Below are 17,461 nucleotides of genomic sequence, written 5' to 3'. Positions count from 1 at the left end.
GCTTAATGATGATCTTTCCCAAATTACAGCATTTGAAGTCTACTCATAAGAAGTAATCTGCATTCAGGGTAGGTGGAAGGAAGTTCTTTGGATGCTATCAGAAGTCCCGTAAACAGAATCCTAATCCACAGACATCTGAGCTGAAGCAGGTCCCACAAACACTTCCTGAATCCTGTGAATGGGGTCAGTAGGTTTGGGATGATGGGGCCCCACTGACAACACATCCTACCAAGACCCAGACCCCATCATCACTGGATTTTCAGGATTCTCAGTCTTAATGCTATCTCAGCCCACCTATGTTTTTCATCCTACTTATCTCCTCCTGCTACAATATATTGTGGAGTTTCCGAACACATGTCTGGATGCAGGTCTGAGATATGGTTTTCACTAGCCTGAATCGATATAAGGGGGAGAAAAAAAGACACATCCAGTAAGATTTTTATTAAGCTGCTCTTACTCTGAAATTATCATACCCTTTCTTCTTTTTTCTTTCTCCCTTTCTTTTTTGATGTTAAATTATCTCTGCTTTTATAAAAACAGTGGTGGCAACTATTTTTTGCTTTGTTGATGCCTTTAATTTAGAAAATAAATATTGCTCACCCCATGTTGGTCACTTGTATGCCTGTATGTGCATCAGTACACGTGTGTTTGAGGTCAGTGACCTGCGAAGCACACACACTATGGAGCCATGATGTACTTGTTTACTGTTTTTAGAGATGGCGTCTGGGTCTGGGAGACAGTTTGGTGCAGAGAAAAGAACAGAAGGCTCTGGAGTTGCACAGACAGATGTGAATCTGGTTCTTGTGCCCCTGAGCAGGCACTAATCTCTGAGCTCAAGCTTTGTTTTCCACACAAGTGAGGTGATAACAGCTACCTTAGAGAGTTGTCAGAAGATGAAAGCTTCTAACAAAATTCTAATATACAGTAAGTGCTAAAAGAATGTTTGTTACTGGAACTTCTGTGCCTCCTTCACTCAAAGAATTAGGTGAAAAATGCTCAGCGCATTTATCAGAAATCAGAAAATGCAAGACTCTGAGAGCAGGAAGTGTTCACAGTCAAAATGAGTAAGGGAAGCCTGGGCAGAGAGACTGGGATGAAACTGCAGATTTTGGTGGGGTTAAGTCAAGAAGGCTCCTTCCAGGATTGAGGTGAGTTGTAAAAGGCACCCATAGCATGTTGAGAACGAAGGAGTTTTAGAAAGGGACGGTATATAGGACAGCACCTAAATCTAGGTTGAGCAAAGTGTGGGACATATCCCACCAGGGATATGAGAGATGGTTTCATATGGTACAGAGGCATTAAACAATGCATGACCATGAGTGAGAATTATTTCCTTCCAACTCTTTCAATTCTTCTGATTACATCAAAAAGAAAGTCTCAGTTTGTGCTATGCTATCTTTAACACTTTGATAACACTTAATAACCCATTTTAACAAAGGAAATCCAGCTGCAGGAACACAGCCATCAGGAGGCAAGAACAACAAGATGATTACAAATCTTCCCTTATTTCCATTGTCTTTATTTTTCCTATTACCTTCTGTTTACATTGGTGATATAAAAACTTTTAAGTAGGTTTAAATTAAAGAGAAGTAAATTTAAAACAGTTCAGGGCAAATAGTCCTAATAGTAGCCTCACAGTGGGTGAGACTTAGGAAGCACTGATCTAGCCCATCCCTCTCATGAGGAAACACATGAGGAAACTGAGGTAGGGAGAAAGGCAGCTACTGCTTTCCAGGATTACATAGGTAGTTCTCCCAAGGACCGCAGTCGCCTCTCCCATGTCTGTCCTCATCTAACTCTGCGTCAGACAACATACTCCACAGTGTCAAACTGAAAGTGACTGGGTATAAAATAAACACCAGGCTACGTGCTCTCAGTTGTCAGGGAAGACTGGTTTGAGTGGCTGCTGGATATTATAGGGGAGGCTTAGAGAAGGCAAAGCCTTACTTAGTCCGTCTAAGGCTTTCCCGAGAGAAAGTCTTTGAGTCAGCCCCAGAGGCGGTGCCAGATTCCTCTTGGAATCTAGCAAAGATGGCTTGAATCCCAGCTTCCCCACTGGCAAGAGACCAGTGTATATCTCTCTATTCGTCTGTACTCTTTACTCATCTATAAAAAGTTATAGGAATGGTAATAGCTAACATTTATTGGGCACATAATCTGCCAAGCTCCTTTGATGCATTATCTCACTTAAACCTCAAAAGAACACTAGAAGGCAGTTATTATTATCTTCACATGATAGATGAGGACATTTGAACTCTAAATGGTTAAACTGTTTACCAGCACCTCTCTAGCTAAACAAATGCTGGAGTAGGATTCAAACCTGAGCAGTTTCAGTCCCGAGTCTGGCCTTAATCACTGTGCTGCGATCCTATATTGTGAAAATTAAATGCAGATAAGGACAGGGAAGCACCTAGCGCAGTCCTGGCACACAGGAAGCAAAAATGTCAGCGCCTTCTCCACCCTCCCTCACAGCCCTCAGGTCAGCGTTAGTCCCTCTCAGTTTAGCACCCAGCACCTTCTCCGCGGGTGGGGGGGGGGGGCCGGCCCTTGGCAGCTGGGACTACAACTCCCAGGATGCAGCAGGCAGAGAAGCTGGCCAATCAGGATGCACATTCCTGCTTTTCACAGTCGGCTACTCCCCACCTGCTGTCAGAGCTTTGGTGACGGTTGGCCAGGTGGGTCCTCACGGGTTGGTTTGTGGGCCACCCAAGGGCACTGGGTTTTAAATAATCCTAATCCGGTTTTGGGGCAAGACGAAGGCTGTTGAAATTTCCAGGTTGCCTCAGGCTCCATCGTCAGCCTCCAAATGGGCGGGCGCCCAAGGGCCCGGGGCTCCTCACAGGCATAGGTGGGTTCCAGAAGGGGCCGATGTTTGGGTGTGTCCAGGCGGGGCCGGTGGTCGTCTCAAGGCCGGGGTCACGCGGAGTGCGTTGTGCATTGTCCTGATCGGGTTTGGGAGCAGGAGGGCTGTGGAAACTTCGAGGCTATCTTCAGTCACCACGTGGCGGTTGGGCGGGCCAGCGGCACCCTGGGGCTCTTGACTGGTGTAGGTTGGGAGGAGGAGGGGTTGGCCTTTAGAACAAAAGCTGCGGGGATGATCCTCTCCTCGGGATGAGGGCCTGAACCGTGCCTCCCGGCCTCCCGGCTGGAGGTCAGTGCCTTAGCTGCGTTAGCGCCTTCTGTGTCCAGCATCGCGGCCTTGGAGGATTCCACTATCCCCTCGGTCCCCAGAGCGTGCTCACCACTTCTCACCTCGGGCATGCCCTCTGACCGGCCTCTTCCTTCTCTCTGAGCCATGGCCTACCCGAGATCTCCACGGAAGGCTTGACACACCACTGACCTTCTCCAGTCCAGTGGGGTCCAGCCCCAGCTCTGCCTTCCAACCCCACCCACCCAAGGGCACGCTCAAGGGCGCTGGATAACCAGACCCGGAGTGGGAGGGTCGATTTTCTTGGACATTTCTCTATCCACTTAGTTTCCCCTTCCCTCTTGGTTTTTTAATATTTTTTTTTACAACCATTCCTCATTTTTAAAGTTCTTTAATTACACCTTCTCTACCCTCTTTATTTTATCAGCTTTTCTTTTCCCCCCTCAAATCTTTTTATTTGCTATGCCCAACCAAGTAAGATAGCTACCCTTCCCTTTTTGGCTTCTAGGGTATTATAGGTGGACGCAAAGTATATTTTATTAATTGGAAAACGAAATTTTTATACCTTTGTAGTGGCTCTAAAGTGAGTGAAGTAGGATAAATTCCTCTACTCAGGAGAAAGCAGAGGCAAGAAATTGACTTAACGGTTAGTTTATTTTCATTATTTTGGGCAAGCAGCCTGACCCATAACTGCCCACCTTTCACACTGCTGGAGCTGTGTGCGCTAATTGTGGGTTGTTGTTTTTTTTTGTTTTTTTTTTTTCAAGTCATTTTGAGAGATTTGAATGGCTAAGATTAGTTTCTAGTGAACCACATGTTTATGTATTTGTACATGACATAATTGGTTAAAAAATATGTACTATATGTATAACATGGTAACCTGTTGATTTACACATTTTAATTAGCCAGAATTTTTAAAGTGTGTATTGCCCTAATTCACAAATCTAAAATAAAAGTGGTCCTTTTGCCATCTTCTTAAGTTTATGGATTATAATTGAATCTTACTTTGAGTTTTACTATGTACTTAGAGTTTTACATGGACCCTGTCATTAAGAATAATTTAGAAGAATACACTGTCTTACATAAACAAAATTAGAGAAAGTCTTACACGACTACTCAATTATAATGTAGTTTATAAGTGCTGAGTTCTGAAAAGGGGACCTCCGCATTTCCATTGTAAGGGCCCCATCTTGTTATCTGGTTTCATTAAAGAAGAATTCTAGTTGCAGGTGTCTTCAGTTGGGAAATAGGAACAAGTTGATGCCTTACTATGCTAGAATTCTAACCATTATATAGACTATTATTTCACAATTGTTTCATTTCTGAAATATAGATTTTCCCTTTAGAAATTCTGAAGATTTAAGTATTTTCAAAGTGCATGTAAATGCTTCTGATTTATACATTTTGTTTCTCTTTTAAAATCAGATGTTTAAGAATAATGCTACTGACCATAAGCTAAATGTGGAAGCCATAATTAAAAACATTAACATAATTTCTTTGGAGTTGAAGAAGATGAAAGGTAAGCATGGAATCCCTGAATTAAAATGTTTGCATGCCATAGTTAAAAACAAACAATAGAGCCAAATTGTGCTTCTGCTGGGATATAACTGAATTTGCCTACTAATTAGGATTTCTCTACTTCTTAAGCAGTGTTGGCACTGTAATATGAATTAGATCTCTAAAGATGAATTATGTTTGAGAATTTTCCTGGGAGTTAGTAGACTTGAATTCCCATCCCTGACACTAACAAGCTTATGATGTTGTTTAACTAACCTCTTTAAATTTACTTTCCTTCCTTCCCTTCAATAAACTATTGCACGATGATGTCACATTCTGCAAAATTCAGTGTCTCTATCCATTAATCTTTACCAAGCCCCTAAGGTTCCTTCCAAATTAAAATTATGTTTGTTTGATTCTGTGAGTTAAGGGTTCTTCATTTTAAACAGATTCATAGAGTAGACCTTACCGTTCATGATGTTTAGTCATTCACCTCACAGACATTCTATTATTTTATCTCAGACATGTAACATTTCCGTGATTTAATATTTCTAAGGACAATTTATCCCTGACCAAACATTTCCTCTGTTGGAGAACTCCCTATCTCACCAGTCAGCCTCTTCCTTTTTAGCTGGTTCCTCCTTATGGACTAGCTGAAATCTATTCCTGTCTTCCTTTCACACACTGGTCCTATTTCTAAACATGAAACTACACTGAATATGTAGTTATTCTTCTTAGCACAGCTCTTGAATATTTGAAGATAGCCTCTCTCAGTTACAAGGATTTCAGCTATAAAAGTAACAAAATATCAACTTAATGTGGCTTGTACGGTAAGGAAATAAGAGATCCAAGGTAGGAAAGTCTCAGAGTTAATTCAGAGTTTTAAAGGCTTCTGACCATACCAAGTTCTTTCCATTGTTCTGCTCTATTATATTCACTCTGTTTATCACTCACAGTGTTGCCTGCAGGTGTGGCCATCTACAGACACTGTATCCGCCTGTCTCTGTAAAAGGCTTTCCTCAGGTCCCCTCCAGCACATTTTCCCTTTCCTTTCATGGCCACATTTGCATCGAATGCATATGCCTACACCAGTGGCTATCAAGGGGAATTTGAAGGCCAAGACCAGTTTGGGCCAGTCAGGACTTACTGCTGGAGCTGGGGAAAGGATCACCTCAGATGGAATCAAGTTGTGCCACCAAAAAGAAGAGGGGAGTGCTTGTTAATAGGGCACCATATAGTGAGTGCCACATTTCCCAGACTCTGATGTGCCAACCGTGCTGTCTCAAGAGATGTTAATAAGTGGTGTGCAGTAAGAACAGAGTCCATGTTATAATGGTCAAATTAATTTGGGAAGTGCTTTATGCTGGATATTTCTCTCAAAAATTCACGGGACATATTAACAAAGGCTCTGAGGAATCTTATGTAAAGAAATCAGATTATCTTTGCTTAATTCATCATCTCCCAAAACCAAATTCAACGATTCAGCAAGGATTTCCTCTCTAAAATGTGAATCTTCTGAAAACTCTCATTAGTTCACTATTGCCCCAAAATAAAGTCCAACAAACCTCCTAGAATGGACTGTAAGACCGCTTGAGATCAGGCCCCTGCCTACTTATCCAGTATCTTATCATTCTTTTATCCCTGCACATTCTGTGCTTCCGCCACACTGAACCATTTGCAAATCTAACGTATTTGCTCTTTATTCCTGTCTGTACTTTAACACATGCATCTTCTTNTCCAGTATCTTATCATTCTTTTATCCCTGCACATTCTGTGCTTCCGCCACACTGAACCATTTGCAAATCTACATATTTGCTCTTTATTCGTGTCTGTACTTTAACACATGCATCTTCTTTTTTTTTTAATTTTATTTTATTATATTGTTAATTACCATACAGTACATCCCCAGATTCCGATGTAAAGTTTGATGCTTCATTAGTTGCGTATAACACCCAGTGCACCATGCAATACGTGCCCTCCTTACTACCCATCACCAGTCTATCCCCTTCCCCCACCCCCTCCCCTCTGAAGTCTTCAGTTTGTTTCTCATAGTCCATAGTCTCTCATGTTTCATTCCCCCTTCTGATTACCCCCCTTTTCTTTATCCCTTTCTTCCCCTACCGATCATCCTAGTTCTTATGTTCCATAGATGAGAGAAATCATATGATAATTGTCTTTCTCTGCTTGACTTATTTCACTTAGCATTATCTCCTCCAGTGCCGTCCATTGCAGCAAATGTTGAGAATTCGTTCTTTCTGATAGCTGAGTAATATTCCATTGTATATATGGACCACAGCTTAACACATGCATCTTCTGAATTGCCCACTGCTGCACCCACACCTCCACCCGGCCAGGTTAACTGCTGCTTATTAGTCAAGGTTACATACACTGGCAGAATTTTTTTTAAACAAGCATGTTATCTCTTCTATCTTTTCATCTCATCTATCACACTGTGTTGTAATTGCATGGTTACTTTTCCTATCCCTGCTCACCTGTAAGCTCCTTAAGGGTTTTCCTAGCCCTTAACATAGCGCCTTGATATAATAGGTTCTGGAAATGCTTATTGAATGAATAATTGGTGTCTGGATGCTTGTGTTCATTTAAAACAGAGAAGCTTTAGATTATTCTCAAACTTGATTATCTAACTGTTCTGACTTGGGGATTATTCTTTTGTGAAGCAAAATAGAACTAGTAAATGTGATGACTGTGTTCCTGAGAAGCTGTGGGGTAAGGCAGGTAGTTAGGCTAGAGGGACTTGTAGAGCGAGAGTCAGAGGGCAGACTTCTGGTAAACATGGAAGATTAAATGAACAGCAGTCTTTTTAGCCACACTTCTTCTCTCAATAATAATGTCAATAGCTGACACATAGCATTTCCCATAATCCAGATGCTCTTTCAAGAGCTTTATATAAATGGACTCAATTGTCCTCACGACCTTGTGAGATAGAAAATACTACCGTTGGCATTTACAGATAGAGAAACAGACATAGAAAGGTTAACTAACTCCTCCAAGATCACACAACTAGTCACTAGTAAACCTGAGATTTAAATTTAAAGTGATTTTAAAGAGATGAAAAAGCACAAGATAAAGAGGTCTCAAAAAAAGTTAACAGTGAAACAGAAAGCAAATGGAAGCAAACAGAAAAGTCTGAACCCTAAAGTCCAAAAATCTGAACCATGAACCAGCTGGGTAGAGCCAATGAAGATTCAATATCTGTGGCACCAGAATCCTCTGGAAGTGGAGGTGAAGGTGGGGCTAAGAACAGAAGGCTGGTTTAATGTTTAAGAAGTTGTAGACCCTAAATAAATAGATAAGTTTAAAAATATGTAAATAAACAAACAAACAAATACATAAATATTAAAAAGAGACGCCTGGGTGGCTCAGTCAGTTAGGCATCAGACTCTTGACTTCCACTCAGGTCATAATCTCAGGGTTGTGTGATCAAGCCCTGCGTCAGGGTCCGCGATGGGTGTGGAGCCTGCTTGAGACTCTTTCCTTCTCCCTCGGCACCTCCCCCACCTGTCTCTCTAAAAAAATAAAATAAAATAAAAACATAAGAAGTTGTAGACCCGTAAGTTCTCTTCTCCTCTCTGAATTAGGCAATTGTTCCTTTTCTATGACAGAAGAGTTGAGTTCTATTCCCTGAGAGGATCTCTGGCCTGGAGCCATTAGCCACAAGTTCAGGCAAAGAGTACTGTACTGAAAACAAAGATATTAAGACAAAGTTTACATACTGAATTATAAGATTCCCAGCTTTCTTTTCCCACTTGGCTACAAAACATTGGCAGCCAGATTTACATCCTCAAGCAGATTTTTCTTTCAGGAATCTGACTAGCCTAAGAGAAGAAAATCGAAAGACACTGAGAGCAGAGGTTTCCCCCAACAAAATACCCAGCCAGCTCACCCTCCAATACAGGCTACCGTAGGCATAGAATTTCCAGTCGTCTTTAGTGCCATGGTCTTAAATATGAGCAGAGAGCTCTGGTGCAATAGATATTTGATGAAAGCATCTAATACGAAAAGTAGAGACAAAGTCAATACATGAATTCCATTAATGAGGAAGAAACAGAAATCATGAAGTGAGATGAAAACTTCCAAGAAATTATCAATAGGTGGAGAGAAGTAAGAGAAGAGGCTATGTCATGAGACAGGAACATGATCCTATAAAAAAAGTTTAAAGAAGGGAATTCTTGGAAATTAAGTGGGACAATAGAAATAACCTCTGTAGAAGGGTTTAAAGATAAAAAGAAGACAACCCCTAGAGTGCAAAAAAATAGAGGTGGAAAGAGAGAAAAAAATTACAAGATCAGTCAAGGAAGTTCAACATTCAGTAAATAAGAGTGTTAGAAAGGACACAGACAATGCAGGGGGAGGAATTCATTAAAGAACTAATCTGAGAAAAATTTAAAGAGCTGAAGGAGTTTCTATAATGAAAGAGTCTAACACAGTGGTTGAAAGTAGACCCCCAAGTACAATACTGTGAAATATTGTTCTGGAAGAACAAAAAGTCCTTGAAGTTTCTAAAGAGAATCAACAATTAAGAATAAGAGTCATGAAAATTCTCATAGCTACACTGGAAGCTAGAAGAAAGTACAGCAAGGCCTTCGGAAATCTGAAGAAACATAATTTCCAACTTCCAAACGTAATTTCCAACTCAGTCAATCTATTAAGCATTGTATAGAGAGAGAAATTTTCAGACATAAAATGTTTTCCCCTTCAGAAAGTCACTGATTACTGAGGTCATATTCCACCAAACAAGGTAGCAGACCAAAAGAGAAAGAAATGAGATTCTGGAAAAAGGAAACTCCACACGAGGGAGGGGGAAAGGAGTCCCTAGGATAATGGTGAAGGGAGTTCCCAGATGCCTCTGCACTGCAGTCCTAGCGAGCAATCAGTCCAGACTAGAGGAGATCAGAAGGCTCTAGGAGAGCAGAGACTTTCAACAGTCAGATAGCTAAGGCATCTGACTATATACCAAAAGGAGATCTGCCCAACTGGGGAAGATTTGGGATATATTTATGATAATTAAGCAGTGAAAAACAAGAAAATTATTAACTGATTGGGTGGTACCATGAAGGAAGGGAAATGTACTTCAAGGCACAGCTGTGGATAGTACTTACGCAATCAAAAAATGTTAACCTCTAAATATTGAGCTAACAAAAATTGTACTCTTAAGTACACTCTAGGGGAATGGGGGTGAGTAAAAAGAGCTATATCATAATCTTCTGTAGTCAGAAACGGATAGCTAATACCTACAACTGAAAAAATAAAATATGCACATCATTTAGAGATATGGAGGTAAATAAATACCTGCCCCTCAAACAAAACAAAAAGACACCAAACACAGACACACACAAAACAACAAAAACAATATGAGCCGGAAAAAAAAGTTAAAAGCTGTTGCCTCCTGGAGATAGGAACTGCTAATTTTTGTAACATGCTTTATAGACCTATTTGATTCTCTATATATAACATATAATATAAAAATAGTAAGTTTACAAAAAGCATAAATCAAATATGTATAAATCAAGTTGCAGTTTAGTGAGATAGTGCACAAGTGGAGCCTTCTAGTTAATTTTTGTGTGATGCTTATTTTATAGTGCATAAATTTGACTTTAAGTCAAAATGGGGTATACTTAATTGTGGCCTGATCAATAATCAGTGGAAAACTAAGAATTAGAAATAGCTACTAAAAGTAATAATAGGGACACCTGGCTGGCTTAGTTGGTGGAGCGTGCAACTCTTGAACTCAGGGTTGTGGTTTCAAGCCCCACACTGGGTGTAGAGATTATGTAAAAATAAAATCTTTTTTTTCGAAGATTTTATTTATTTTAGAGAGAGAAAGAGAGAGTGGGAGTGGGGCGAGGGGAAGAGTGAGGAAGAGAATCTCAAACAGTCTCGGAGCTGAATGCAGAGCCTGACTTGGGGCTCCATCTCAGGACCCTGAGATCCTGACCTGAGCCGAAATCAGGAGTCAGACACTCAACTGAGAGCCACAGGCACCCCCAAAAATAAAATCTTTAAAAAAAAGTAATAGTAGTTGTCTATGACATATGTGCTCCATGGTAGTATCTTCTATTATTTTGTTTTACACAGAGCTCTCCCAGTTGCTGCTTTGTGACCTTACTCTGCATTTTAATCATCCTGTGAAGACAGATGACTTACAGGAACCAGAAGGGAAAACCCCCCTCTCTGAAGAGTCTAAAATACCAGATCTATCCTTTGCTTCTACCAGTTTTTCTATCTGATTTCTTTTTGTTTGTTGTGAATTTGTAACTGTATTTAGTGTGGAATTAACATGTATCTGGGAGAATTGAGTTTGCTAATATATTTAATATGATAAAAAACAAAATAAAAATATAATGAGTTGTAAATAATCATTTAATAGTCTTGAAAGCTGTTTTATTGTTTTAATGTTTGAATGAATGGCTAATTCATTTCACTAGTGGCAAGAATATGATATAGGATATTGGCCACAGGGCGTTGCTTATCCCTTCCTTTATGCTTGAATTTGGCTCAGATTGAAAGAGAGTTAACCAAATTAGAAGTGGATGGTATGAATTTGTATTAATCAGATCTCTCCTGATAACAAGTGCCAAAAATAACTCCAGCTAGCTGAAGCATTTATTGGGTCATGTGACTTGGAAGTGGTTGAAATCGATGTCAGGGACTCTACTAATTTATCATATGTCTAACCTGGTTCTATTTCTGTGCACTGACTTCATCCTCTTCTGCTATAGACTGGTGTCCTACATATGGCAGGTAGAAGAGGGTAGAGACATGGCAGCTGACCTGATACACTACCAAACAGTTGCTTTGCAATCTATTACCTCCTTCATTTTCGGGATTTTCAAACATAAAGGATAGTCTACCCTAAAGCAAGACACAAGGTCAGCTCACAGTGTCTGCTCTCCTCACCACCCTACTCAGTGTTTAATGCAGAGCAGGCACTAAATAAATGCTTGTTGAAATCCTGTTGAATAAACGTGTACATGAATGCAGATTTTTCAGCTTTGGAACTCCCTAGCTTTGGACCCTAAATTGAGAACTCCCAGTTTATAAGGCTAAAGCTTGTTGAAACATTATCATCATCATTGGTTAAAAGTTTCCACATACTTGTTATCTTAACAAATGATCGGTTTTAACCAGGTAACTTCTAAGCTCTCTTCTGATGTTCTATTAACTTATGAAAATGAAGATGCAAGATATTTTTTTTGCCACTCAGAAAACTTGTAGATTAAGTAGAGAAGCCAGAAACTTTTGTTGCTAATAAAAGTTGTGGAATAATAACAACCAAGGCCCCGAAGGGGAAAACTTGAAGAACAACCAAATGCCTGGTTTTTGTTGTGCTGAACACCCCCTACTATCTGTTAGGTGAGATATGTAAGCTGAAGGAAAGAGCTGTTGCTTCAAAGGATCTAAAGCCTTTTTAGGAAGGATGATGAGAAGGGCTTTATGGTCGAGTTGTCACGGGATAAAAGAGATAGAAGAAAGGCATCTAATAGGAAAGTCTGATCACATTTTTCTGTGTATATGCATTGCTCTTTCATCTTTGCTGGAAGACTTTGGTAAAATCCACATCACTTGAAAATGCTTTTGGAGTTGTGGGAGTTGCAGACAGAGGAGGTGGGATGTGGGTGTTGGGATATGATGAATTTATATCCAGATGTATTTGACACCAAAGCCTCATCTCTAGATTTAAAATGATTACCTTCGGTATGTGTAGCTTAAGTTTTCTTTAAAACAAAAATATAATAGTATGGACTAAACAAAGTCAATAGTTTTAGGAACACAAAAAGTAAAGCAAAAGGCAAATTAATTTTAATCCTAGGAAGTTATCCCATCATGCATTTATCTTTTCATAAAAAAGTACACAAAAATCCCCCCAGCAAAGAACACCAAATAAGAAAGGATGAGATAGTTTGAAGCCTCTTAAATTATTCCTGCCGAGAAAGTAAATTTTAGACATTTTCAGATTGTATGTATAAAACTGAGGATTGCCTCTGAGTAACAAAGGTTTGACTATTAAAAAAAATCAGTTTTATGTGATACCAAAAACTATTACTGTTTCAGTGTTTTTAAACTTGCCTCAAATTATTTCTGTAGCTATGTAAACTACTGTATTTTGAAATGGGTATTCCAAAATACCTATTTTCAAATGAATTATTACAGTGAACTACTAGACTTCAAGTGTGAACTGTATTACTCATGCACTTTACAAAACTGAAGAAGAATAAATAAATTATGAGATATTCGACAGTCTTCACTTCAAACACTTTTTTTATGCGAAAGGTCAAAACCTTGTGCTCGTGTCGAGGGGTTTGATTCAGTCCTAAGTGTTTGTCCATTCGCCACAGCTGACTGATCTCCCCATGCTGGCAACAGAGGCAGGAGGAAGGTTCATGTGTTTGGCTGACTTGCTAGGGAAAACCTGCAGAGTGCGTTAACGTGCACTGGTATCTGGAGCCTCGGTTTTTTCCATCAATGAGTAGAAGTGGCATTTTCCTGAAGTAGTCAATAATATCTGACACAGACAAGAAGTCCTGAAAAATTCAAAATAAGGAGATAAATCAACACGGGAATGAATAGCATGAATTTTACCCTCAGTTTTTTTTTTTTTTTAAGATTTTATTTGTTTATTCGACAGAGATAGAGACAGCCAGCGAGAGAGGGAACACAAGCAGGGGGGAGAGGGAGAGGAAGAAGCAGGCTCATAGCAGAGGAGCCTGACGTGGGGCTCGATCCCACAACGCCGGGATCACGCCCTGAGCTGAAGGCAGACGCTTAACCGCTGTGCCACCCAGGCGCCCCTACCCTCAGTTTTTTTATCTGCATAATTTCCTACCTCTTCAAGCCATGAGGATGATGGGAAAAAATATGTAATACTTGGCTAATATTTTATTGATTTCTGCTATAGAACTCTGAAAAAAAATTCAACATCCAATAAATTATGGATACAAGACTATATGTATTCATATTTATGTATATTCATGTATATATATATTAACTTTATGGGGGTCATAAATAAGAGGTCTAATTATGATACCTTTGCCTTAGGATTGCTCTGTTTGTGTTTTTGATTTTGGGTTCTGTATCCCTACTTCACTCTTAGTCACTAAAGTGTGAGGAGGTATAAGGAATCAGGAGGTCAGACAGCAGTGTCCCGGTGTCTGGTGCTGATGACTGTGGCATTGCAGAATGAATGGTTCCTTCATGATCTCTCAGCTGTGTCCACACTGCCACCTCACACTCGCAAAGGCTCTGTAGCCACGTCTGTGCACCCATTGCCTTCTCCGCCTTATCCCTGATGGCCAGACCAGAAAAAAACCTAGCCATCCCTCTAGACGTGGGTCAGAATCACACCATTACCCCAGACAGCATTATGCACTTCCTCCGAGACTACTCCGCTGGGTGCCTCCTTCCTGGACAGCTGCAACGTGTGGTTTCTACTTACATTTTTCCACATCAGACCAACAGAAATTCTGGAAGGCAGACCTCTCCGCCCCTATAGCAACTATGCTGCTCTAGCCACACTGAACCAGTGATTGAAACATTTGACCAGAAACATGTGCTTTTTCCTATTTGTTTACATGATCATAGCTTAAACATATTTGGAGTGAAGTGGAAATTAAGGGTTAGCTGTTTTTCATTCTGGAAATGTTTGATTCAGCGGATCCTCCTCCTGGGACTTTGAATTTAAAGAACATGTTTGAGGCTTAAGTTTAGCTGTTAGTTTCCTTTGCGAAAGCGGTTTTTTTGCTTACCATCCAGAAAGTAATTAGCGCAAACATTGGCCAGACAGAGGAAAATTTCTTTGGCCAAGTTTGGCCACCTTCACTGGCCAAACCTCAATTTTAAGTGAGAAATGACCCAAGTATTTAAAGAATCACCGCAGCAAGAATTCTGTTTTTCTACCCTTTTCCAGATGTCAATTTTAAAATACAGCCTTATAAGTACACTGCAATCTTACATTAATATTATGCTACAGAGGTGAATGATAGGAGAGACTTCCCTTTGACACCATCTAACTATATGTTTTTTAATTTAAATGTTAATTTTTTAATTTTAAAAGTTATACATGTGATTTTAGATTATTTGGAATAAAAGATACAAGAAAGACTCTATGGCACAGATAGCTACTGTTATTTTGTTTTATTTCCTTTCAGCAAAGGAAAGACTTCACTAATGTGATTTAACTCTAATGTTGCCATATAGTATGGACCCCCAAAGAATGTTACAGCAAGCTTCCATATTGGCAGGTATGTGGAAAGGCATGAATAGAGGATTTGAGGGAATTTTGCAACTGGAATCCTTACCTCTTTCCCTCGGAGTCCCGTTCCCAACAAGTAAACTTGGCTTTCCTCTTGATAACGGATCTGGATGTTGTAAACTTTATCTTTGTACAACACCATGAGGACGTATGGATTAGTTGCTGTTTTTTTAGAGCTGTCTCTAACCAGAAAAGTGCCATCCTAAAAGAATAAATTCCTGTTACTACGTGAGCAGTAAATGTCCATACTTCTTTTTTTTTTAACCTATTTATTTTAGAGAGAGCACGAGGACATGAGTGGGGAGAGGGGCAGAGGAAAAGGCAGAGAGAATACCCAAGCAAACTTCCTGCTGAGAGGGGAGGCCAACACAGGGCTTAATTCCAGGCCCTAAGATCATGTCCTGAGCCGAAATCAAGAGTCAGACACTTAACAGACTCATCCACCCAGGCGCCCCAGTAAATGTTATACTTCTATTGCCTGTAAGAGCAGTAGACAAGCCTCTAGAGATCTGGAAACTTAACCAGTTGACAAGTCAATGAACATTTAGTTCCCTGAACGGTTACAGTCCCATGTACCATGGACTTCTTGGTTGTCAAGAGGCAGCAAAGATTGTATCAAAGAAATTTCCACATTTCAAAAAGACCTCTTTGAAGCCTCCTGATGAAAAAGAAATCCCTTTTTTCACTAATAAAACAAATACTAAGTGGTTGAGTGGATAAAGGGCCAGACAAAATAAGGACTTTATTGGTTTAACTAAAGATCTGCCTTCCTACTCCTGGGAGCTAATTCCCTAACCCTTTCTTTCTATAACCAAAGTCAGAAAACACGCAAATGCTATGAAATTCACCCATTTTAAAACCTCGTGATTTCCCTGTGTTCATCATTAAACACCTGACCATAAACAAATGTGGACCATCTTGTGTTCTTATCACTGTTTTTAATTTATTAAAGTAGTTTTGTGATTTGTCCTGTACTTTAAAATGTCATTCCATAAAATATTGCTACATAATATTAATACTGTAAAGATCTAATATTAAAGTAGAATGAATTAATAAGGCGGCTTTAAACTACCCCCTCATTTGTGTATTGAATCATGATGGCTTTAAATAGCCATCAATCTGCAAAAACGCCTTTCATTTGTTCTTTTTATTTCAATTGAGTAAATTTCATTCGGAACCTCTTCTATTCAACGAATATACCTGTGGACCAGTGGTTCACAGCCAACAGTTTAGAATTTAGAGTTTTGAAGACTCCCAGAACCCACAGAGAACACCTAACTAACTAAAATCAGAATCTCTCTAGGTGAAACCCGGGAATCAGAATTTTTTAAGCTCCCGAGGTGATTTAAATGTGCAGCTAAGATTGAGAACTAGTCTTGTAAACTCAAGATGTGAGAGATGAAGGATCTTTGCTTTTCTTTCTCTAATATATAGATTTAAGGTTAAAGTTCAGCACCAGACCATAGGAGATCTGGCTAAACTAGAAATTTCTAGGGGAAAGGGCAAAAAGTTGCTGCTGCCTCTCTGCATATGGATCCCTTCACATCCGTGTGGATGGCAACTGTATATTAAAAATGAAGATGGAACCAGTAAGGTGTTAGAAGTTTGGGGGAAAGAGTCTCCTTTTGATAAGGTATGCTTCTTATGACAAGACAGACCTTTTTCGTTAATAAAATCTCCTCAGATTCTGCCAGGCAGATGACTACCTTAATTTAGATTTTTCCCAGATTCTAGGAATCATTGCTATGGATGCTGGTAGGTGTAAAGCTGTCATTAATGGGTCCCGTTGGTATAAAAGCATGAATATCACCTAGCAGAATTCCTAGCCCGTAATTGGTCCTCAATAAAAGCCAGTTCCCCTTTTCTCCTTCCATTAATATTTATAACCACTTAAAAATAAACTTCAGTACAGTACCTGGTTTATCTTTCTAAGAGCAGCTTCTGCCTCTGGTCGGGTAATATAAGAAACGTACCACTCTTCACTTAATGAATTCTGAAAATGTAAATTTTTAAAAACTGAATAAATTTTGCAGTTACATATGTAAGTGAAAAGAAAAGCCTCCAAGTAATCATTTTCATAAATCACCACCTCAATTCCATGAGCGTTGAAACATTTGTTTTCTTAATTTGAATATAGAATCACTTCGGTGGGGCTAAATAGAAGATATTTTGCATGAACTGCTTTTTATCTTGACACTGGTTGCAAAGGTAGTTGTGAATAAGCATTCCATACATAATGGAAACTTTAATCAGGAAAGATATAGATGTAATAATTTCCTCAGTTGAGTGTAATATGCTTAATGAAAAATCTGGGTTAATGAGCAGTTAAGTGACTTATTCAAGGTCATAAGCTAGAAAACAGATGAAAACTAGAATTATTTTTCTCGTTGTTAAATACAAAACACACATTTGTTATTGGAAAAGTCTGAAAAAACACCAAGGAAAAAGAACATATTTTTCATCTGGATCCTCCCCTTTAATTTTTAAAAAATTAAGGGTAATTTAAAATAATAATAAAGATACAAAAGAGTATCAAATGGGAGATT

At 39.4% G+C, this 17,461-nt stretch overlaps 2 protein-coding genes across 5 annotated transcripts in view; one reads left to right on the top strand and one right to left on the bottom strand.

Moving 5' to 3' along the window:
* The first annotated feature begins 1,971 nt into the window (after positions 1–1,971).
* C3H5orf58 (chromosome 3 C5orf58 homolog) lies at positions 1,972–10,893 on the top strand. 4 transcript variants are annotated; one of them, XM_019803401.2, is made up of 3 exons: positions 1,972–2,675; positions 4,574–4,667; positions 10,742–10,893. In XM_019803401.2, exons 1-3 carry the CDS (start codon positions 2,442–2,444, stop codon positions 10,891–10,893), a joined length of 480 nt encoding a protein of 159 aa, XP_019658960.2. In that variant the 5' UTR covers positions 1,972–2,441. The 4 variants fall into 4 exon arrangements, 1 of the variants encoding a protein (XP_019658960.2); XR_004624214.1 differs by lacking the exon at positions 10,742–10,893 and having other exon boundaries at positions 1,972–3,794; positions 4,574–5,324; XR_004624216.1 differs by lacking the exons at positions 4,574–4,667; positions 10,742–10,893 and adding an exon at positions 3,722–4,456.
* A 1,551-nt stretch (positions 10,894–12,444) lies between these two features.
* Positions 12,445–17,461, bottom strand: part of LCP2 (lymphocyte cytosolic protein 2) — a 44,414-nt gene continuing 39,397 nt past the window's right edge. Inside the window, exons 19-21 of the mRNA XM_002922880.4 lie at positions 16,831–16,908; positions 14,962–15,117; positions 12,445–13,188 (exon numbers count right to left, since the gene is read on the bottom strand). Coding sequence (XP_002922926.1) covers positions 13,066–13,188; positions 14,962–15,117; positions 16,831–16,908 — 357 coding nt within the window. The 3' untranslated portion in view covers positions 12,445–13,065. The remainder of the gene's footprint in view (positions 13,189–14,961; positions 15,118–16,830; positions 16,909–17,461) is intronic.

The sequence above is a fragment of the Ailuropoda melanoleuca genome, chromosome 3 (genome assembly GCF_002007445.2).
Source record: "Ailuropoda melanoleuca isolate Jingjing chromosome 3, ASM200744v2, whole genome shotgun sequence".
NCBI classification, from domain to species: Eukaryota; Metazoa; Chordata; class Mammalia; order Carnivora; family Ursidae; genus Ailuropoda; species Ailuropoda melanoleuca.
The sequence above is the reverse complement of the archived record's forward strand: the minus strand, read 5'-3'. Positions and strand labels throughout refer to the sequence as shown.